The 18872-nt window shown below is 49.1% G+C and overlaps 2 protein-coding genes across 2 annotated transcripts in view; one reads left to right on the top strand and one right to left on the bottom strand.

The window, feature by feature from the left end:
- PARP2 (poly(ADP-ribose) polymerase 2) overlaps positions 1-11209 on the bottom strand; it is a 56317-nt gene extending 45108 nt beyond the window's left edge. The window contains exon 1 of the mRNA XM_066603733.1: positions 11055-11209. Coding sequence (XP_066459830.1) covers positions 11055-11097 — 43 coding nt within the window. The 5' untranslated portion in view covers positions 11098-11209. The remainder of the gene's footprint in view (positions 1-11054) is intronic.
- Positions 10813-18872, top strand: part of METTL17 (methyltransferase like 17) — a 34053-nt gene continuing 25993 nt past the window's right edge. Inside the window, exons 1-2 of the mRNA XM_066603734.1 lie at positions 10813-11444; positions 15652-15805. Coding sequence (XP_066459831.1) covers positions 11409-11444; positions 15652-15805 — 190 coding nt within the window. The 5' untranslated portion in view covers positions 10813-11408. The remainder of the gene's footprint in view (positions 11445-15651; positions 15806-18872) is intronic.

The raw sequence follows: 18872 nt of genomic DNA, 5'->3' as shown, positions 1-18872 counted from the left end.
GCGTTCCATTTTTTTCATATATAATGTTCAATGTCCTGATGTAGATTACAGTTTTCACACTGACCACTAAGTCCAACAACAGTCTGAGGTCTAGAGAGAACTAACCTTTCAGATGTCATCTCATTATCCCAGAATTATAATGAAAGGTGACACCTATCTATAGAGAACAGCAGATCCACCATTCATAATAGTGACAATCTCATCTCCGCCATCCCCAGCAACCCCTGCACAGCTCATGCCTAGAACAGTCTCCCATACAAGTCCCTCCTATTCATTGTGTGAATGGCGCATTATTTCCTGTTTGGCATCCCTGCAGCTCAGGCAAGATGGCCGCCCCCATAGTCATGGACGGACAACCAAATAAAAACTACAATCAAAAAATAAAACCAGATTACCAATGAATAACCAATAGAGGAACTTTTTCCATTTTGCTGAAGTATAGGTGATACATTGCCTTTAACAAAAATGGACAGGAATCCCTAATCCCTGACTAATCGCCACCAAACCTCATCATACAGGTCGATAGATTTCATTGCCTTGGCCCAAACTGGGATCAGAAGCCAAAAGGAAGAACAGATCTAGTGATATAGTCAGTGGCAAAATAAAAATGTAGATCGTGCTGCAAATTTCACCATTTGCATTGCAAAGCTTGAAATCCATACCAGAAATCCCCAACATACATATAGGCCTGCTGCGGATAGAAAGACATGCTGGACTGTTTAAGGCCCGATTCCCCTCTGTAAGGGAACAATAAGATATCTGGCCCCCCTCTGCTGGGCATGCTCCCCCGGACCCCTCCCTGATGCCCCCGTCCCCAGCTGGAAGGCGGCCGTTCACACTTTGCATTCAGCTTCACATGCAGTGATTTTTTTTTTTTAAAGCCAAAACTGGGAAAGCATCCAAAGATTAGAATAACGCTGCCGCTTCCCTTCAGGCTCCACTAGAACGTACTAGAACATAACTGCGGAAATATTGTGCAGAGCCCCCGACGCCACAGCTTTAACCCTCAACGCTCTTATTTCAGGCTCTCACCATGACGGCTTTTAGTTATACCGGCTAAACCCCTCTCCCCCTTTAGGCCCGAGGCCGGGTTCTCACGACCGTATGGTAATACGCGTTTTACTGGCATAGGGAACTGCGTATGGTCGCGTTTTTCGCATACATATGCCTGCGCTTGTACAGCATATTTTACACACGCTGTCATACACAGACTTTTTTTTTTTTTAACTTCCGAGCAATATGTAAAAAAAATTCCTAGATACACGTGTATACACACTTTGTTCCGAACGCACCCACAGAAAACAATAGTGCTGTACACGTGTGATACGCAGTAAAATAGAACATGCTGCGTTCTTATATACGCAATTAATACACACAAGTGTGAATGGAGCAACGGAAATCAATGTACTTTTATGGAAGCCATTCGCCGCAATTCAAATCTGTTCGTATGAGCCCAGCCTAACTCACACAAGCGTCACGTCCGTGTGCTACCCGTGTTTATGACATGGCCGTATTTCCTAGACACAGCCTGAACACAGGGTCGGATTCCACAGCAAATACCGCCCACAGCATGTTATGGTAAAACGCGTTTTCCTGCACACGAGCGGAAAGCAATTGCCATTTTCCGCTCTGAGAAAAATCACAGCATGCTCTATTTCTGTGCTAATTGCACATGGATGGCTTCCATTGAAGTCAATAGAAGCCGTTAACCCCCAGCCCTTCCACAATAACATTGCGGAAAGGTTGCGGGTACCCGCGTTATCACCTAGCAACGACGGGGGGGGGGGGGGACACAAAAAAACAAAAAGAACACGTTGTCCGGCGGCTGGCCGTGGGGACCATCCGCAGTACAGCCAGCAAAAGAAGAAAGCAGGTATGCGTGGATGCTGGCTGGGCACAGGGTCAGATCCCACTGCGGGCTTGGAGAACGGCTACATAGGCCTCATGCACATGGGCAAAAATCTCGTGTCGGGATTTCCCACAGAATTTCCGCCCATGCTCGTTGGCATAGGATTGCATTAGATAATGCAATCCTATGCAGACGGATGCGATTTGACCGTGTGAAAACCCGTGCGGTAAACAAATCGTGGCATGTCCTATTTTTGTGCGAGCCTCGCCGTGGCCCGCACAGAAACGTCACTAGTGACGAGCCGCATCGGCTCTGTGCATGTGCCAGCTGGGCGGCAGCGAGTGGGGAGATGCCCGTAGCAGGTGAGCCGCAGCGGTCACTGCAGGGGCATGGGTCCAATCCCGCTGCGAGAATTCTCACAGCGGGATCCGACCCGGCCGTCTGCAGGAGACCATGGTGTGGAATTGCTGCGATTCTGTAGCAATAGCCATATGTTACCCACAGATCATCAGAGGCCTTTGTTGTGGATTTGCAACTGAATTCAGCGTGCAAAGAAGCCACAGCGGTCCGGCGCCGTTCTCCTGGCATCACCACTGAAATGCTGGAAGCCATGATGCTAGGAGAACAGCGCTTCTGGTGGTTTCCATATCTCAAAGACTGGGAGGACCGAGGGGCTGAAAATGTTTGTTTTTTTTTTTTGCTTTTTTTTTAAAGGTACAACATCTTGGCAACCCCCTTAAGCGTACATTTACACAGTATTTTTGCCACATAATTTGATGCAGAATCCACACCAGTTCTACAAACTCCACATCGTAGTCTATACCGTGCGGAATGAACAAGTGGCGCATCTCTACCTGACCGTTTCTGCTTTGTGACTTCCACACACAGATTTGCCCATTGAAAAGGACTATGTTTAGGTGTGGATCGCCAGCAGTCTAGAAGACCAATCCACACGTTAGATTGAGCCGTGTGAACAGACCCCAAGCACACGCTCACACCTGGGTTATGGACCCCGTTTCACCATTACGAGCTGAACCCGTGAATCCGTGCCCATTGGCTTTACCAGAGTCGGATCCCCTTCTGTTGTGCCCTCTGGCATTCTCCAGATGAAATAGCATTGCATGCATTTCCATTTTAACGGAAACCCGCGATGAAGGCGCCAAACAGAACCTGCATCACAGCTGCTAGTGAACGAATAGAAGGGAGCGGCAGCGACGTACAACGGCTCTTGGGTTGTATTCACATCTACACCCTTGTGTGGTTCTCCCACCGCTGCAGCCTTATACCAGCTGATTTACATCTAACGAACAGAGCCGGGAACACCAAGCCTTTCCACATGCAGGCGGGTCAGGTGGTTAGAGGACTTTTATGGGGCAAGCTATAATTTGCCCCTTTTCTCTAGGTAGGGTTTAGCTGGAGGGGTGCAGTCCACAGCAATCTGAAAAACGATTGTTTTAAGACGGAAAACGCGACAACTCTACCCCCGCTCATAGCATTGAAAAAGACTTCACTTTTTGGCTCTAGGACAGCCCAAGGGGTGTCAAATTTATTAACAGGACCCCATCATGTCCTATGAGCCCCATAAACTAAAGCTAAGGGTAGTTTTACACAGGTGATCGCGATATCTCCGCAAGGAAATCACAGCAAAATGGTGTCTTTTGGAGCATCAGCGCTGCTTTTTCTCGCAAAAACATTGCTTCCACTTGCAAAGTTCTCATGTGATTTTGCAGAAAGTCAAGACTTTGTAATGTTAAGAATGCATCGCACAAAAATTGCAAGTTGGTGCTATGCAAGGTGTTATAAAGGAGGCTCCATAGAGAAACACGGGAGAAATTTTTACATTTTTATTTTTAAAACTAAAAAAAACAAAAAAACACCCACACAGCAGAAAGGGCATGCCGCGATTTTTTTTTCTCCTTACAACATCGAATGAGTAGTGAAGGAAACCACGGAAAATATTTGATTTCATAAATCAGCGTTTTCACTCTCACATCACGCAATTTTATCGCCAGTGTGAAACCAGCCTTATAGGCGAGGGTCCACCGAGTCTGGCTGCACGACTTTTCTCTTCATTCTGTGAGGCAGGCGAGTCCATAAGATGTGACAGGCTCCCTTTGAAACACTTTAGAAGGGGTAATCCCGGTGTGAAGATTATTTTACTTATGTATTTTAAAGGGCTTTCCGCCACTGAAAGCCTGCATAGGATTGCGTTAAACGCAATCCTATGCAGACGGCCGCGGTTTGGCCGCGCCAAATCTCGCACGGCAAACAAACCGCGGCATGTCCTATTTCGAGCCCCACACAGAAACGTCACTCACCCGGCCGCCGGCTACGGTCTGTGCATGCGGCACATGAAAAAGCCGGGGCCGCCAGGCGCGGGTGAGTACGCGCTCGTCCCTGCAGGCGCTCGGGTCGGATCCCGCTGCGAGAATCCTCACCGCCCGATCCGACCCGCTCGTCTGCAGGCGGCCTAAATCAAATCTGTTAAAACAAAGGTAACTTACCCTGGTGATCCAGCACCGTGGCCATCTGGGTTTTTGTTTAAGAACACCTACTGCCTGACCACTGCAGTCACGTGCCGTCATGATGCCAGGAGAACGGCACCTGACCGCTGTGTCCTCCGTTTGGTAGCAGCTGCTTCTAAACAAAGACCTGGGCTGCAGCGCTGGATCACCAGGGGGAGGACGGCTAAGTACTGCTAATTCTATTGTTTATACAGATGTGGATCCTTTTAAGAAAAAAAATAAGAAAAAAGGTCAGTCAATCTTTTTAAATACATTTGGTGCATTTTCCATGTGAAGCATCAGTCTTAGTTCTCCCCCAAAGACTCCAGGGCTCTGGACCTGTAGGCATTCTGTGTGCGGCTGTACAGTGCAATAGCATACTATTACAGAGAACCTCCCCTAAAAGTCAGACTTCCCGTGGAAACAAAGTTTTCACACCTGTGCCTGGGGTTCCACATTCCTGCTTCATTTGGGGAGCATGAAAGCAGAGTCCCCACAGCTGAACGTCTCCGTTTCTGAACGGCACCAAACAGACGCCGTTAGGTTTTCGCTCAGCTGCCTGGCTTTTAGACAGAAGAAATAGTGGTATTTTGAGGCGGATTTGCAGCGGAACCTCCGACTGGGGATTCCAACGCAGACGCGAATCCGGCCTAACTCTGTAATACAACACTTGAAATCTGATGGAAAAAAAATAAAAAAAATCTCTGTATGAAATTAAAGCCGGCTTCACATGGCAAGGAAGTCACGCGAGGTGTGCAGGTTGTGAGACGCTTGTATGAACCCCATTCTTCTGAATGGGGTCACGCACATAGGCGATGTTTTCCTGCATGGCACCACGATGCTATGCAGGAAACAATTCTCAGCAGGTTCTATCCTGCTACGTGCACTCACATCACAGTCCCGTTGCTTCCAACGGGGCTGGTGGCGGCGGCAGCAGCAGCGCCAGCCCCATTGAAAGCAATAGGAGAAACTCTGTGATCCTGTGCCGTGACAGCTGCGCCGGGGATTCCCTCATCCCCAAAGTGATGCAAGGCTGTTTTCCCACAAAAGCGCCTTGCATCCACAGTGATTTCACATGGATGGTGGGTGCGATTCACGGCCCCATATCATGCTTGCTTGTGTTAGCCTAAGACATATATAGAAGCCTATAGGGCTCTTCTATTTTTCTGTAAGTGTTGTATAGGTTGCAGGGGTCTATAATAGGGTCATTCAGGCTGTTAAGGTCAAGCACATTACTGCTGATTCTCCGCTACACTTTTACAGAATACAGAATACTGGCTGTAACGTGGACACATTTAAGCCAATGCTATGGCATAGGGCTCGGTAGCACTGAAAGCGGTCCGAGTCTTGTGGAAGTTAAATATGGCGGCCATCTGAATCCATCCATGAGTGCCGTAGGGAGCTAGCCAATTACACATCAGCTACACAGCGGCAGCAGAACTAGGACCCAGGAGACACTTTTGCAGAACTCATGTCCTTGAAAACTGTAAATAGCCATACAATAACACCAATAAACCCCATTGAAAGGCTCATGGCTGTTCAATAACATCTCATCTTCCCCCCTGTGATACTGTCTACACACACGGCTCTGGTCACGCTTGCATTAGCGGTTTTAGTTCCTTTTTGTCGGTAACACGGCACGCTGCAGTACTGCATCAAACAAGGAGATTCCGTGTGATGATTACACTCCTGTACACAAACTGATGATATTTTACAGAAGGAAATCCAGAATGAAAAGTAGCGAGAAGAACGCAAGTCTGGACCATGTCTGACCAATCACAGCCTATGGCTATGCCAAGCAAGATTTTCAGTTTCTTAATGTAAACCGCTCCTTAGGGCTCATTCGCGCAGGCGTATTGTCATAGCGTATTACGCACATGTATATCCCGTGCATAATATGTGGCGAATGGATGTTTTGGATGTAGAAATACTGTGGCATTTTTTGCTGCAGAAGTTCCGCAGCATTTCTGCTACATGTAGGCCTAATGTCCACGGGCGGATCAGATTCCGCATGCAAGAGCCCGCCGCGGAATCCGACCCTGCCCGCTGCCGAGGACACTGCTTACCTGTCTGAGTCTTCTATTTTCTTCACTGCCAATGTGTGTGTAAAAGTGCCGGCCAGCACGCCGTCGCGCAGTAAAGTTTTTTGTTTTTTTTGTTTGTTTTTTTTAACCCCTGCTTTCCCACGGAATCCACAGCCCATCCACAATTCGATTGCGGATGGGCCATGGATCAGACGGCTTCCATTGACTTCAATGGAAGCCACCCATGCAGGAACTGCGCTGAGATGGAGCATGCAGAACAACTCTGCATGCTTTAAATCACGTACGGATGCCCATGCTTCCCTATGGGCGGCTTGATTTGCATTGAGCCATGCGGATTCCGCACATCAGATCCTCCCGTGGACATTAGGCCCAAGTGAATGAGGTTTGTTAACACCAACATTGTACATTATTGCAGAAATTTGTTAAATATTCTGCAACGGGTTTGTGAGCGCACTTTGTCAATCAGACAGATGAGGCCTGATCCATGGTTTTCCCTGTAACGATGGACATGGCGCCAGTGAGAACAGAGCCCGACAGTTCTCAGCATTACGGCCTGTACAGACTTCACATCTGACTGCTACTAATTCACCACCTAGGCACGAGTTACACGGGCGATAAGAGGATTTTTATGAAATCCCATTCACATTATGTGGCACGAAGCCATGCAGCTTCTGGGGCAGAGAAACATCACAAGCCGCAGGAATTCTTCTGACTAGTCAGCGTGCATGCAGATGGAGCAGAGGGGACGGCATTTTTACTTTTTCAGACTGTTATTTTGTTATAATGTTACCGGTGACTTACGCCATACCCAGGTCATGTAACAAGTGTCAGATACCCTTTTAGGAGTAATGGAAACTAACGCTCAAACGCAATATGCCGGCCCCGCGGCTGCACGGGGGTCCCTACTGCATGCCGGCCCCGCGGCTGCACGGGGGTCACTACTGCATGCCGGCCCCGCGGCTGCACGGGGGTCACTACTGCATGCCGGCCCCGCGGCTGCACGGGGGTCACTACTGCATGCCGGCCCCGCGGCTGCACGGGGGTCCCTACTGCATACCGGCCCCGCGGCTGCACGGGGGTCACTACTGCTTCATCTAGGGAAGGTTTTCCAGTCAGACTCCGTATACATCAGCAATGTATGGAGATACTCTGATGGAAATACTGTTTCTAGTAAGACAATCTCATTCGTTCCGGACCCAACAAAGTGCTATACGGGGTGCGCCAGAAATACCACGGCTCTCCGCTGTGTGCATGAGGCGTTAGGATTTTGGTAGGCATCCTGCATCAGTATTTTTAAAGGTGCTGTGGTTACCGGAGAACATCCCTTTAATAGAGCCCTCTATAGTAGGCGCATAAGAAGTGAATATAAAATGCTGAAACGCTCTGTGCCATTGTATTTGGCTCCATGTTTGCGTACGCTCACATGAACGGGGCCTACGGCGTTATTCACATGGTTGCATCGCCTCTCCATGCGGGATCCGCTGAGGAATCAGACACCGTCAGTGGTCATCTGCGCTTCTGTAACGTTGGCTGTCAGAACAAGCGCCAGGACTGCAGCAGAGAGGCAAGTACTGAACAATTACTATAGAGGGCTCTATTAAAGCCATGTTCTCCAGTAAACACAACCCCTTTAGGCAAAAACAAAAAGAGGAACATATTTTAAAAAAAACAAAAAAAACACCACCCACTAATGGAGAGATCTGCAAGCCTTCGGTTTTTCAGACCCGCTCCCCGGTTCAGCTTAGACTGACCACGATCTGCCGCTGTGCTTAGAAGTGCATTAACACATAGCTGTACAATCTGCTCCATTTGGTTGATTCGATTTCCCCCTTTCAGTTGCAGCACCGACTCCTGCAGACCAACGTGCGGATTCTGAAGTAGATTATTCTGTTACGAAAAATCAACCCCAAATCTGTTCTGTATGAACGCACCCCTAGGCCAGCGTCACACGGGTGATCAACTTGAGCGATTGTCGCGTGATGCGAGAAAACGCAGATTTATAAAACCCATGCTTCAATAGTTTCCTTCACATTTGCGATGCTTTCACGCATGCAATATTGTGTAGAAAAAAAAAAAGATGTCCTATCTTTGAGGGGTTTTTAAAAAAATTTTATTACCCATGTTTCCATATAGAACCCTCGGTTAATCGCATTGTGTTTTTAACATTGAAGAGTCCAATTTACTTTTTCGCGAGTAAAAGAAATTGCGAGCTGCAGCGGTGTTTTTGTGAGATAAGGCAGCGCTGAGGCTCGTACATCTCACAAGCAGAATTGCAATATTGCTGTGATTTTCTCGCAGTGCGATCGCCTGTGTGAAGCCGGCCTTATGGTATGTTCACACTTTCTGCACAGCAATCACAGTGGAAGAGGTTTCCGGCCCCGGTCCACTCGCTGCGCACATTACAGCCATCGCATGGCAAGCAGAACTCGGGATTGTCGGTGTGGATTCCACCTCTTTAAAGGAAGGAATGAATTCCACACCAAATGGTGTTTTTTTTAAATACAAATTTCAAACTGTGAATGGTTTGCTGCGGACCCCCTGGAGCGGCCCACCCCATGTGCACATAACCGAGAACGCAGAGGTTCTGCATTAACAGGAGGAGCGAACAGTCATCTGAATGATCCCTACATTCTCACTGACCGCGTCTGATTCCTCAGTGGCTCCCGCATGGAGAGGCGATGCGACCGTGTGAATAACGCCTTAGGCCCCGTTCTTGTGAGTGTATGTAAACATGGAGCCAAATACAACGGCACAGAGCTTCCCTGCTGTATCCGCAGCCTTCACACACCTGTCTGTCCTGCCGGCCTCCATCAGGCTGCTGCGCGGCTACTGGGGATAGTTTTTAAGCCGCCTGCACATGGGAGCAGCGGCGCCCGCGTGTACCTGTTCCTTTCATTTTCCACCTGTGCTGTGGATGGTCCGTGCTGCGAGCCGTCAGACACGCGCAGTACAGATTTTTTTTAGTCCTGCGTTATTGCCTAGCGATGAGGCGGAATCTGCGACCTTTCCACAAAGTGATTGCAGAAGATCCATGGATCAGATGGCTTCCGCTGACATCAATGGAAGCCGCCGGTGTGGAATCCACACAAACATTGAGCGTGCTGCGACTTTTCCTCCGTTCGCAAAAACTGCAACTGGTTTCTGCAAGTGTGCAGGAAGAATCTGTTTCCCATAGCATGCTAAGGGCGCCATTTGCTGCGGATGCCGCAGCAAATATGTCTGTGGACAGGAGCCCTTAGAATAGTCCGCTGCGCCGTTAGTACAGAAAGATCCAGAGTGATTATATACACACACAATGGTGTACGCACGGCCATACGTTAGGCAGTCATCCGGACGCATCTGCGTCGTAACCTGCAAATTCAGCGCAAATTGCCAAGCGCTGCGGTTTCTCCCAGTGCCCAGCCACAAGTTCAGATCTGAGGACTTCCATCATACAGGTGCGGTTCACACCTGCACTGTGACCTCCATTTCGGGACCTGCCGCACGTTACAGAATACGCCCTCTCGCGGAATATTCCAGACCCAAAGAGGACACCGCTAACTTACGGGTTTTGGTGCGGAATTGAGAACAGCAGAACTTGCCAACAATTCTGTATCACAATCCACGGTTAGGGTGCCCACCCACTAGGCTTTTTTTTACTGCGAAATTCGCAGTGTTTTTTTTTTCTGCAGGGGTCTTTGGGCTATGGGACATGTAAAGCTGAAATCGCGATCGCGCAAAATTGCGATTTTGCGCGATCGCAATTTTAACATTACAAATCCCATAGACCCCCTGCAAAAAAAAAAAACCGTTGCGAATTTCGCAGTAAAAAAAAACCAAAACGCTAGTGGGTAGGCACCCTAACTGCGGAGCTCTGGGACCGTAGATCTGTATACTCTGCAACAATGTTACAGAACATTCCGAGTCACGTGTTCCTAAAACGGAAGCCTCAAGACCGCGTCGCTTGTGGAAGGGGGAGGAGCCTGTAGATGGTACACACTGATGCGATTAGTAATAAGCGTATACATAACGAGGATTCGGCCACCTATGGAGGATTTTGGAGAAATGGAAGTTTTGCTATTTTTTTTGGTGCTCCCAGACACCCAACAACACTTACTGTGTAAAGATGGGATTAGCCAATTAAAAGTATGGCGTGCTGCACTAATTTCCCCCTGTAAAGAGCAGCTATACCTGCACCGCCGTCTTATACGGCGCTTTCGTAGCGGTGCGTTTAAGTACGTGTGAACAAGGCCTTACCGCTCACTGCCGGAGGGCAAAGACTGACCGATACACCGCGCCTAACGGAAAGGGTCTGCCCCCACGTAGAACAGTGCCCCCCAGGACGGTATACGCACGAGAGGCACGCACAGCACAGACGTCCGGCCTGCTCGCAGGGGATGCACACAGGTCAGGCTGGGGTCAGCCTCCCGGCTGCACGAATTGCACTTTTTCTTTCCCATGATGCAGTCATTTCGCCCTCCGTCCTGCACAGAACCGCCCGCTGCCTGCAAAACCGCAGAGAAGCGGCACGGAGCCGCATAAAGACGGCACGGAAGAAGTGAGAGCATGCACGGCACACACATGGATCACCGCCCGCATCCGGGGCTGCAGCCAAGTAACGGCTCCTCCGCATCCAGCCAGCGCTACACATTCACCCGGTCACACTTCAGCTCTCACCCCGGGGATTACGCTCCCGCCCTGAGCCTCTGCGCCCGGACATCTTCCGCAAGCAGCTTTCTACTTCTTGCCTCTCAAGACTCCAGTCCTGGCCGTGGGAGCGCCTCTCATTGGCTGGCCGGCCTGTCACTCAGCGGATAACACGTTACAGCTGAGGGCACAGAACGCCGGTGAGGAAGCACGTGATTACGGAACGCTGTTTTCGCGGGAGATTGGCTAAGAAAACCAGCCAGCTGATTGGCTTTTAAGTTGAAGGCGGGGACAAAACAGACGTGCGCTGGTTGGCTACGTCTTGGAGGCGGCCATGTGATTGGCATTCTGTTGGTACAAGCGCTGACATTTAACGAGTGAACTATGCTGGCCTTACGGACCCGTTTCCAGCACTTTCGGGTGAGTGAGTAACGCGGTTCTGTCCGGTTACGGAAAGCGTATTTGCTCAAAAAACTGCACAGCATAGCGAGTAAACACGTTTTCCGTACGCCCCTCCCCCTTATTTGCATAGAACTGGCGCAAGTGTTTCTGGGAGCGGTCTTGTTTATAGGACTCTTACTTTCTACTACGGTAATCTCAGTGCGGGTGTCACGCGGAGTGAACTATGCAGCCTCAGGAACCCAGTTGGCGTTAGTGCGGTTTTACGTCTCTCTAAGCTAAAGCTTTCAGCACTCCGAGCCGTATAAATAAGCTTCGGGAACGCGAAATGTACGAGCGGAAGGGAAGCTCAATGCTGAGGTCACGTGCTGAGTGCATCACGCTGTGATGTCATCTCCCCCCCAACCTCCGGGAAGGTCTGAGACAAGAGCCCCTCGCCGCCCTCACAGGGCGTCACCCGACATCGGGTGAGTGAGTCCCCAGCAACCCCACGCTGGAGTGGACCGGTCCGTTACGTGGGAGGGGCAATGCGCAGGAGACGCTGGGCGGGGTGTAGTGAGGTAGGCGGATCGCAGATTTGAGGTCCGCCTACTCTTCGTCTGCACCTCCCGCTCGGCTGATGCCGCTCCTCCCCCGGGCCTTGGAAGCGACTCACGGCTGGCTCCCTGAGTCCAATGGCTGAGACGAGGCAGCTGCCATGTGCGCGCCCCACAACCCAAGTCAGACTACTCTCCCGCCGCTCTTTTGTTGCCTTTATGGACAGTAACAGATGGCTACCTGCATACTTTTTCCAGGATCGGCTACTCGGCTGGGATCCGACTGATCAGCTGACAAATACACAGAGTGAAAGCAGCGGAAGTCTCCATGCCGACCTCCGTATAGTGGCGGGCGCTTGTAACTGCAGGCTGGGGTTTCATTAAAATCAACGCGAGCTGTGCCTGCAGTTACAAGTACCAGCCACTATGCTGCTCCGCTCTGACCTCTGTTATTGCAACGCTTGACACCTTGCGCCTTGACCGAGCGATGACGCACCCCAGCCAATCAACCATTGATGACCTATCTGGGTGATAGTATTTCCCTGGAAAACCCCTTTAAGGCAGCCAGGTAGTCATAGATGATTCCGGATGGGCTTTCGCTTACATCCGGTTTTCAGCATTTAAAGCGCGGCGGTGGCTCCTCCATGAAAGTGGCTCAGTGGTTAGCACTGCTGGGGTCCGAGGTGCAAATCTCATCAAGGGCAAAATCAACTTTGGAAAACCCCTGAGTCAGACGTGAGCCTACTGCTCCAGCAGTGCCAACCACTGAGCCACCATACCTTGTAAGGCCTCCCTCAACAGGAGTTTGCAAAAAGGCTGTGTTTTTAGCAGCGCTGGCATGCATTTTGACAGCGTTTTCAGCTGCCAAGGAAGCGGAAAACATTTTTTCCGACTTGCTGGCATAGCAACCTGCGTTTAACGCTATAAACGCAGTACCAAGTTGTGCCGTGTTTTCAGCAGCGCTGGAACCGCTGCCCATTCATCTCAATGGGAGACACAGGGCTGAAAACAGCCGAGAATAGAACATGTAACGCTTTCAGAACGCAGCGTTGGAAACACTGCATTATCACCATGTGTGAGCAGCCCCAGTGAAATAAATGGGAGCGTAGTACAGTGTTTTCAGCACTGCTGAAAAGGCAGCGCTACATCCTGTACAGAATAGTCTGTGTGGGGGAGGCCTAACACTGGGGTTCTAGCTTCATGTCGGAGTGTGGTGGCTCAGTTGTTGGCACTGTTGCCTTGCAGTGTCAGAGTTGTAAGCTCAACTCTGACCAAAAGTGATGGCTGTATGGAGTTTTTCAAAGTTGATGTTGTCCTTGATGAGATTTGAACCCAAACCCCAGCATAGTAAGACAGTAGTGCTAACCACTGAGCCAGTTTTATACCGCCAACAACTCTTCTCCCTCAAGAAAACAAAGACTGCTGGATTATCTTGAAGTTTCATCCACCTCCTAAACCCGTGCCGGAAGCAGCTGAAAACGAGCGAACATAGCCAAGGGGTCAGAGCTTGGATGAACGCTGCAGCCCCCTCATTCTAGTGATCAGCGGGGTCTCTGCAGCAGGACCCCCACTGATCGATACCCTTGACATGTCAAAAGTTTCTGAAAGTGCAGTTACTCTTTAAACAGTTTTTTGCATAAACAGTCTGACCAGTTGTTAGTGACAGCAGTTGGCGCATGCATTCTGAGCCACGCAGGCTCGTAGATTGTGTATGGGTCAGAAGTGGATGTCCAGTAATTTTTAACAGTGGGAGCATACCATGTTTCCCTGAAAGTAGGCCCTACCCCGGTTTTCGGGGGGCCTGAAATATGACCCCCCCCCCAAAATAAGCCCTAGCTAAAGTACATGAAAAAAAACCATCAATTCTCACCTGGCCCACGGCGTCTAAGTCCTTCGCGATAGTCCGCGGCGCTGCGGCAAGCTGACATGTCCTCGACACTGAGATATCCCTTACTTTCCAGTGACGGAGGTTTGAATACCCCGCCTCCAGCAATGTGAGCGCTGTGATTGGATAGCCGGCGCTCAATCATAGCCGGCGCTCAATCATTCACAGCCATTCAGTGAATGACCTCACTGGATAGCTGTGATTGGCTCATCAAGTGCCGACTGTGATTGGCTAGCGCTTGATCCAATCACAGTGCTCGCTTTGCTGGAGACAGGGTATTCACAGCCCTATCACCAGAAATAAAGGGATATCTAAATGCATGGAGGACACTGCAGACTGCCGCATCGCTCCCGAAGACCAACAGCGCAAGGCACTGGGACTCCACAGACCAGGTGAGTATAAGCCCTCCTTCCCCCTGAAAATAAGACACTGTGCCTCTTTTGGAGAAAAATTAATATGTCAATGTCTTATTTTCAGGGAAACATGGTAGCAATCATGGCTGCTATGGATCAGGTCCCCCTTCAGGGACATAAAGAGTGTAAGAAAAAAAAATTGTGGGGTAAAAAAAACCCAAGCCTTTTTTTTTTTCACTCATTTACCCACATATTTGGTAGCATCGTGTCTGTAACGACCTGTACTATACTTTGAGCATACTGTAAACCCTGTGCAGCAAAAAAAACATAGCTCCACCCCCATCTCGCCCCCTCTTATTGCAAATAGTGGCAAGGGGCGGAGAGGGGGTGGGAGCTCAGTTCCTGCTCCTGGCTCTTCCATCCTCCCCCCCCCCCCCTGCAGACAAGGACACCGTATATCGGCTCGGCTTGAAAACCAGGCCAATATACGGTCGTCTAAATAAGCCCTAAAAGTTATCAAAAAAGCCATATGTACCCCAAAATGGAACAAATAAAAACTACAGCTAGTGATACAAAAAACAAGCCCTCACAGAGCTCAGTCTATGGAAAAATAAAAAAGTTATGGGACTTTGAATGCAATGATGTAAAAATAATTATAAGGCGTGTTTATTGTGCAAAAGTGGAAAAACCTAAAGAAATAATATTCACAGATTCACTATATCGTGTCATTTAGGGTGGATTCAGAAAACCGAGCCGATATACGGTGTCCTTATCTGCAGGGGGGGGGGGGGGAGGATGGAAGAGCCAGGAGCAGGAACTGAGCTCCCGCCCCCTCTCTGCCTCCTCTCCGCCCCTCTGCACTATTTGCAATGAAAGGAGGCAGGATGGGGCGGGGCTAAGTTCTGAGAATTAGCCCCACCCCGTCCCGCCTCTCCTCATTGCAAATAGTGCAGAGGGGCGGAGAGGGGGCAGGAGCTCAGTTCCTGCTCCTGGCTCTTCCAGCCTCCCCCCTGCAGAGAAAGACAACGTATATGGGCGTGAAAACCCAGCCGTTATACGTACGTCTGAATCCAGCCTTATGCTGTATGATTGACGCTGTAAAAAAAACAAAAATAAAATAAAAAACAGTATCAGAATTGATGTTTTCTCTCCCTGCTCTCAAAAAAATAAATGAAAATTTTGCAATAAATTACACGCACCCAAAAATGGTACCAATAAAAACAACGACCATGTCGACAGAAAAATCAAAAAGCTACAGCTTTTGAAAAGTGGAGATGAAAATCCCCCTAAAATGATTGCGCCCGCAATGCCAAAATAGGCCCTGTCCTTAAGGGGTTAAAGAGTAAGTTTGGGTTTTAGACCACACTTTTTGGATAATCTTGTAGGCCACCGCCCTTTTATGGTCTTCTGTGGATGAAACAAACATAACAATTTCCTATTCTCCACTAACACAGGCCCTGAGCTCGGGGACCACGGCGGCGCCTCAGATTGACAACTCGTCAGATTTTCTGTCTCGAGTTCCTCATCGGAAACATCCAGGAATTATCCGCATGAACATGGCCCGCCTGCCCCAGGAGGCTCAAGATGCAATTAATGTCTTATTGAAAAGTATGTGGTGATTGTACCTTATGCCATTACTCTATACTAAGAATATACAAGCCACCAGGACTAAACATGTATGTCATTTCCCCCTTAGGGTGCCTACCGACTAGCGTTTTTTTTCCGCTGCGAATTCACTGCATTTTTTTCCAGTTGTCAATGGGACTTTCTATTGATAAAAACGCAATGCACCAAAATCGCAAAAACGGCAACTTGGGTTTTTGGTGCGTTGCGTTTTTAACATTAGAAAGTCCCATTGACAAGTGGGGAAAAAAATGCAGCAAATTCGTAGTGGAAAAAAAACGCTAGTGGGTAGGCACCCTTACTTGTGTCTAATCTTGTAAGGGTCCATAAACCTAACATCCATTTTATGTACACTCCTTGTGCAGTTGTCTACAAGCAGCCATTGGGCTAAGGAAAGGCAAATCTAATGGTCTTCATATATCAAGACGGTCTAACAGAAAATCCTGTTTCCAATTGCAAACTATCAGTATCAGCTGTCCTTTTTCTACAACAGGTCAACCACTTAGTGACGGCCCCATTGCCTTTTAACGTCCTGCCTAAGTGAGCTTTAATCCTCTGGGACGTAAAAATATGCACCACCTGAGGATTAAAGCTCTGCATGCTGTGGAAGTGACAGCTCCATGCTGTCCATTCCTGGAGGTTGCCGACAACCTGGAGCTGTCATGAGGGGCCATAGGCAGCCCCTCTTACGGCAGTGTTATCCAATGGATAACGCCGATGGCATAAAAGCAAATAAAAAGTTAAATAAAGTTAAAGATGTAGCTGCCCTCATGGATTGGATCCATGGGGACAGCTGAGCGTACTCACCCCTGTCCTCTGCGATGTGCTGCGGCGATCTAGTCTTACAAAACCTGATGCTGGTCTTCTGCGGATGCGCGCCAGGCATATGATGTCACGCACAGAAATCTGGATCACCTGGGAGATTTGAAATCTGACTCCTGAAGGGAGGCAGGAGATAACACCGGAGACTTCGGTGACTGATCCCTGGGCCTGTATCGCCGGTAATGGATACCAGTGATCACGGAAAAGCAAAAAAAAATTAAAGTTATGAAGTTTCAGCTGCCGTCATGGATCGGCTCTATGGGGGCAGCTAGAAATACTCACCCCCCCCCTCCTCTGTGTTCCACGGCGATCTGGACCCGCCAAGGGCTTCTGTGCATGTGGAGAAAGCCGGAGAGCCCGGCAAATTTAAATTCTGCCTGTACCTGGCCGTCAAAGATAGCCGAGTGCAGGGACATGTGACCGGGGACCGCTGTATGCAGTTCCCGGTCACATGATCACTGTTATCCATTGATGCGATCGGTGAAAGGAGATGAAACTTTTTACCGGAGGCCTCCGTATTTGAACCCCAACGCGATCCTCTTCCACAGACGTTACCCAGATTCTGCGCATGCGCTCGTTGGCAAAATGCCACAAACATGTGCAGGAGGCAGGGAAATTTAAAATCCCTTGCTACCAAAGGTCACCAAGAGCCTGGAGCAGTGACTGGTGGCCTCGTTGAGCTGTCCCTGTTCACGTGATAAAAAGGTAGCCATCTACCTAAGGCCCGTTTCACACAACTGGATAGTAATTATGGATTCTGCATTCGTTTGATCCGCTGTAATACGCAGCATGCTCCATTTTCTGCGGTTTTCCTGCACGGAAGGTTTCCATGGCTTCCATTGGAGTCAATGGAAGCTGTCGGATCCGCGACACAGCTGTGGATGACACTGTGGCTGTGCCGCATATCCACGGGAGAGCAAGAGATTTAAAAAAAGAAGGTATGGTGGCAGTGCCCCTGGACGCATCCGCCGTGCAGAGGACGATCTGTCCGTAACGGAGGAGACCCGCGCCGCGTCTGGACAGGTGAGTAAATGTCTTTTTTGGCCTTATGCCTGTGGGCATGGCTGGAAACCGTTGCGGAATTCTGCACTGGGAATCCATGTGTGCCCGTGGACATGAGGCCCAAAGCAGGACGTAAAAAGGCAATGGGTTGGTCACTAAGGTGTTAATATGGGGTGCATTGGTACATAATGTGCACCAAAATAGGACATGCTGTTTTTTTTTTTTTGGTTTTTTTTTAAGCTGCACAAATACGAACATGAGAATGAATCCGTAGAAATCAATGGGTTCTATTCACTGCATCAAAAACATGCATGTAATACGCGTCAGATTTTCACCTGTGTGAATGAGCCCTAAGAGTACGTTTGCACGGCAGAATGTGAAGTGGAATATTCCACACAGATTCTTTAGAGAACCGTCGCTAATCTGCCACTTCTTCATGCAGATCCTCACGGTAGGGTGTCGGAAATTCTACAGATCCACACATGGGTTCTGCCCATTGACAGAGCTGACTCCATGTGTGGATCCACAGCAAAATAGCCAAGGACTTCTGCTGCAGTTTTGGAATCCATGCAGAAAACTCCATGCTAGATCCCGCCATTTGAACGTGCCATTACACGGAGCGGTTTGCATTGGGTAAAAATCACATCATGGAAACATTGTATCTTTTTGCCACAACTCTACAGCATTTGCTGTAAAAGCCCACAAAACCACAGTTTTGCCGATGTGATCTTTGGGTGCTATTTTTACTGTATCCAAGCCGCCCCGTGTGCATCCACCCTTAGTCCTTCCTATATTTCTCATATGTTTTGCATGTATTTCTAGCTCTGGCTCACAAAACCACGTGTGTGTGAAACCACCCTTAAAGAGAACTGTCATGACCTTTAAACGATGTTATGGGGCTTAAAGGTCATGAAATGGGGAGCTGTTTCATACTCGCTGGGCGTCTTGTTCTAGCACTATCTCCCTGTGAAGCTAACAGAGTAACCCTTTTTAGTGCACTCTGTGCTCCCATAGAGATGAATGGGAGAGCGTGTGCACAGAGCCGGCTGAAAAGAGTCACTCTGTGTGTGAGCGCCAACTTTGCGGGGCGATAGTGCTGGAACGGTGTGCCCAGCGAGTATGACACACAGCTCCCCGTTCCATGACTTTTACTATATAATATAGTATATGGGACTCAATGGTCATGACTGGTTCCCTTCAAGCACACAAAGTATGATTTTTTTTTTTT

The sequence above is a fragment of the Eleutherodactylus coqui genome, chromosome 5 (genome assembly GCF_035609145.1).
Source record: "Eleutherodactylus coqui strain aEleCoq1 chromosome 5, aEleCoq1.hap1, whole genome shotgun sequence".
Lineage (NCBI taxonomy): Eukaryota > Metazoa > Chordata > Amphibia > Anura > Eleutherodactylidae > Eleutherodactylus > Eleutherodactylus coqui.
This window is presented reverse-complemented; position numbering and strand designations above follow the sequence as displayed.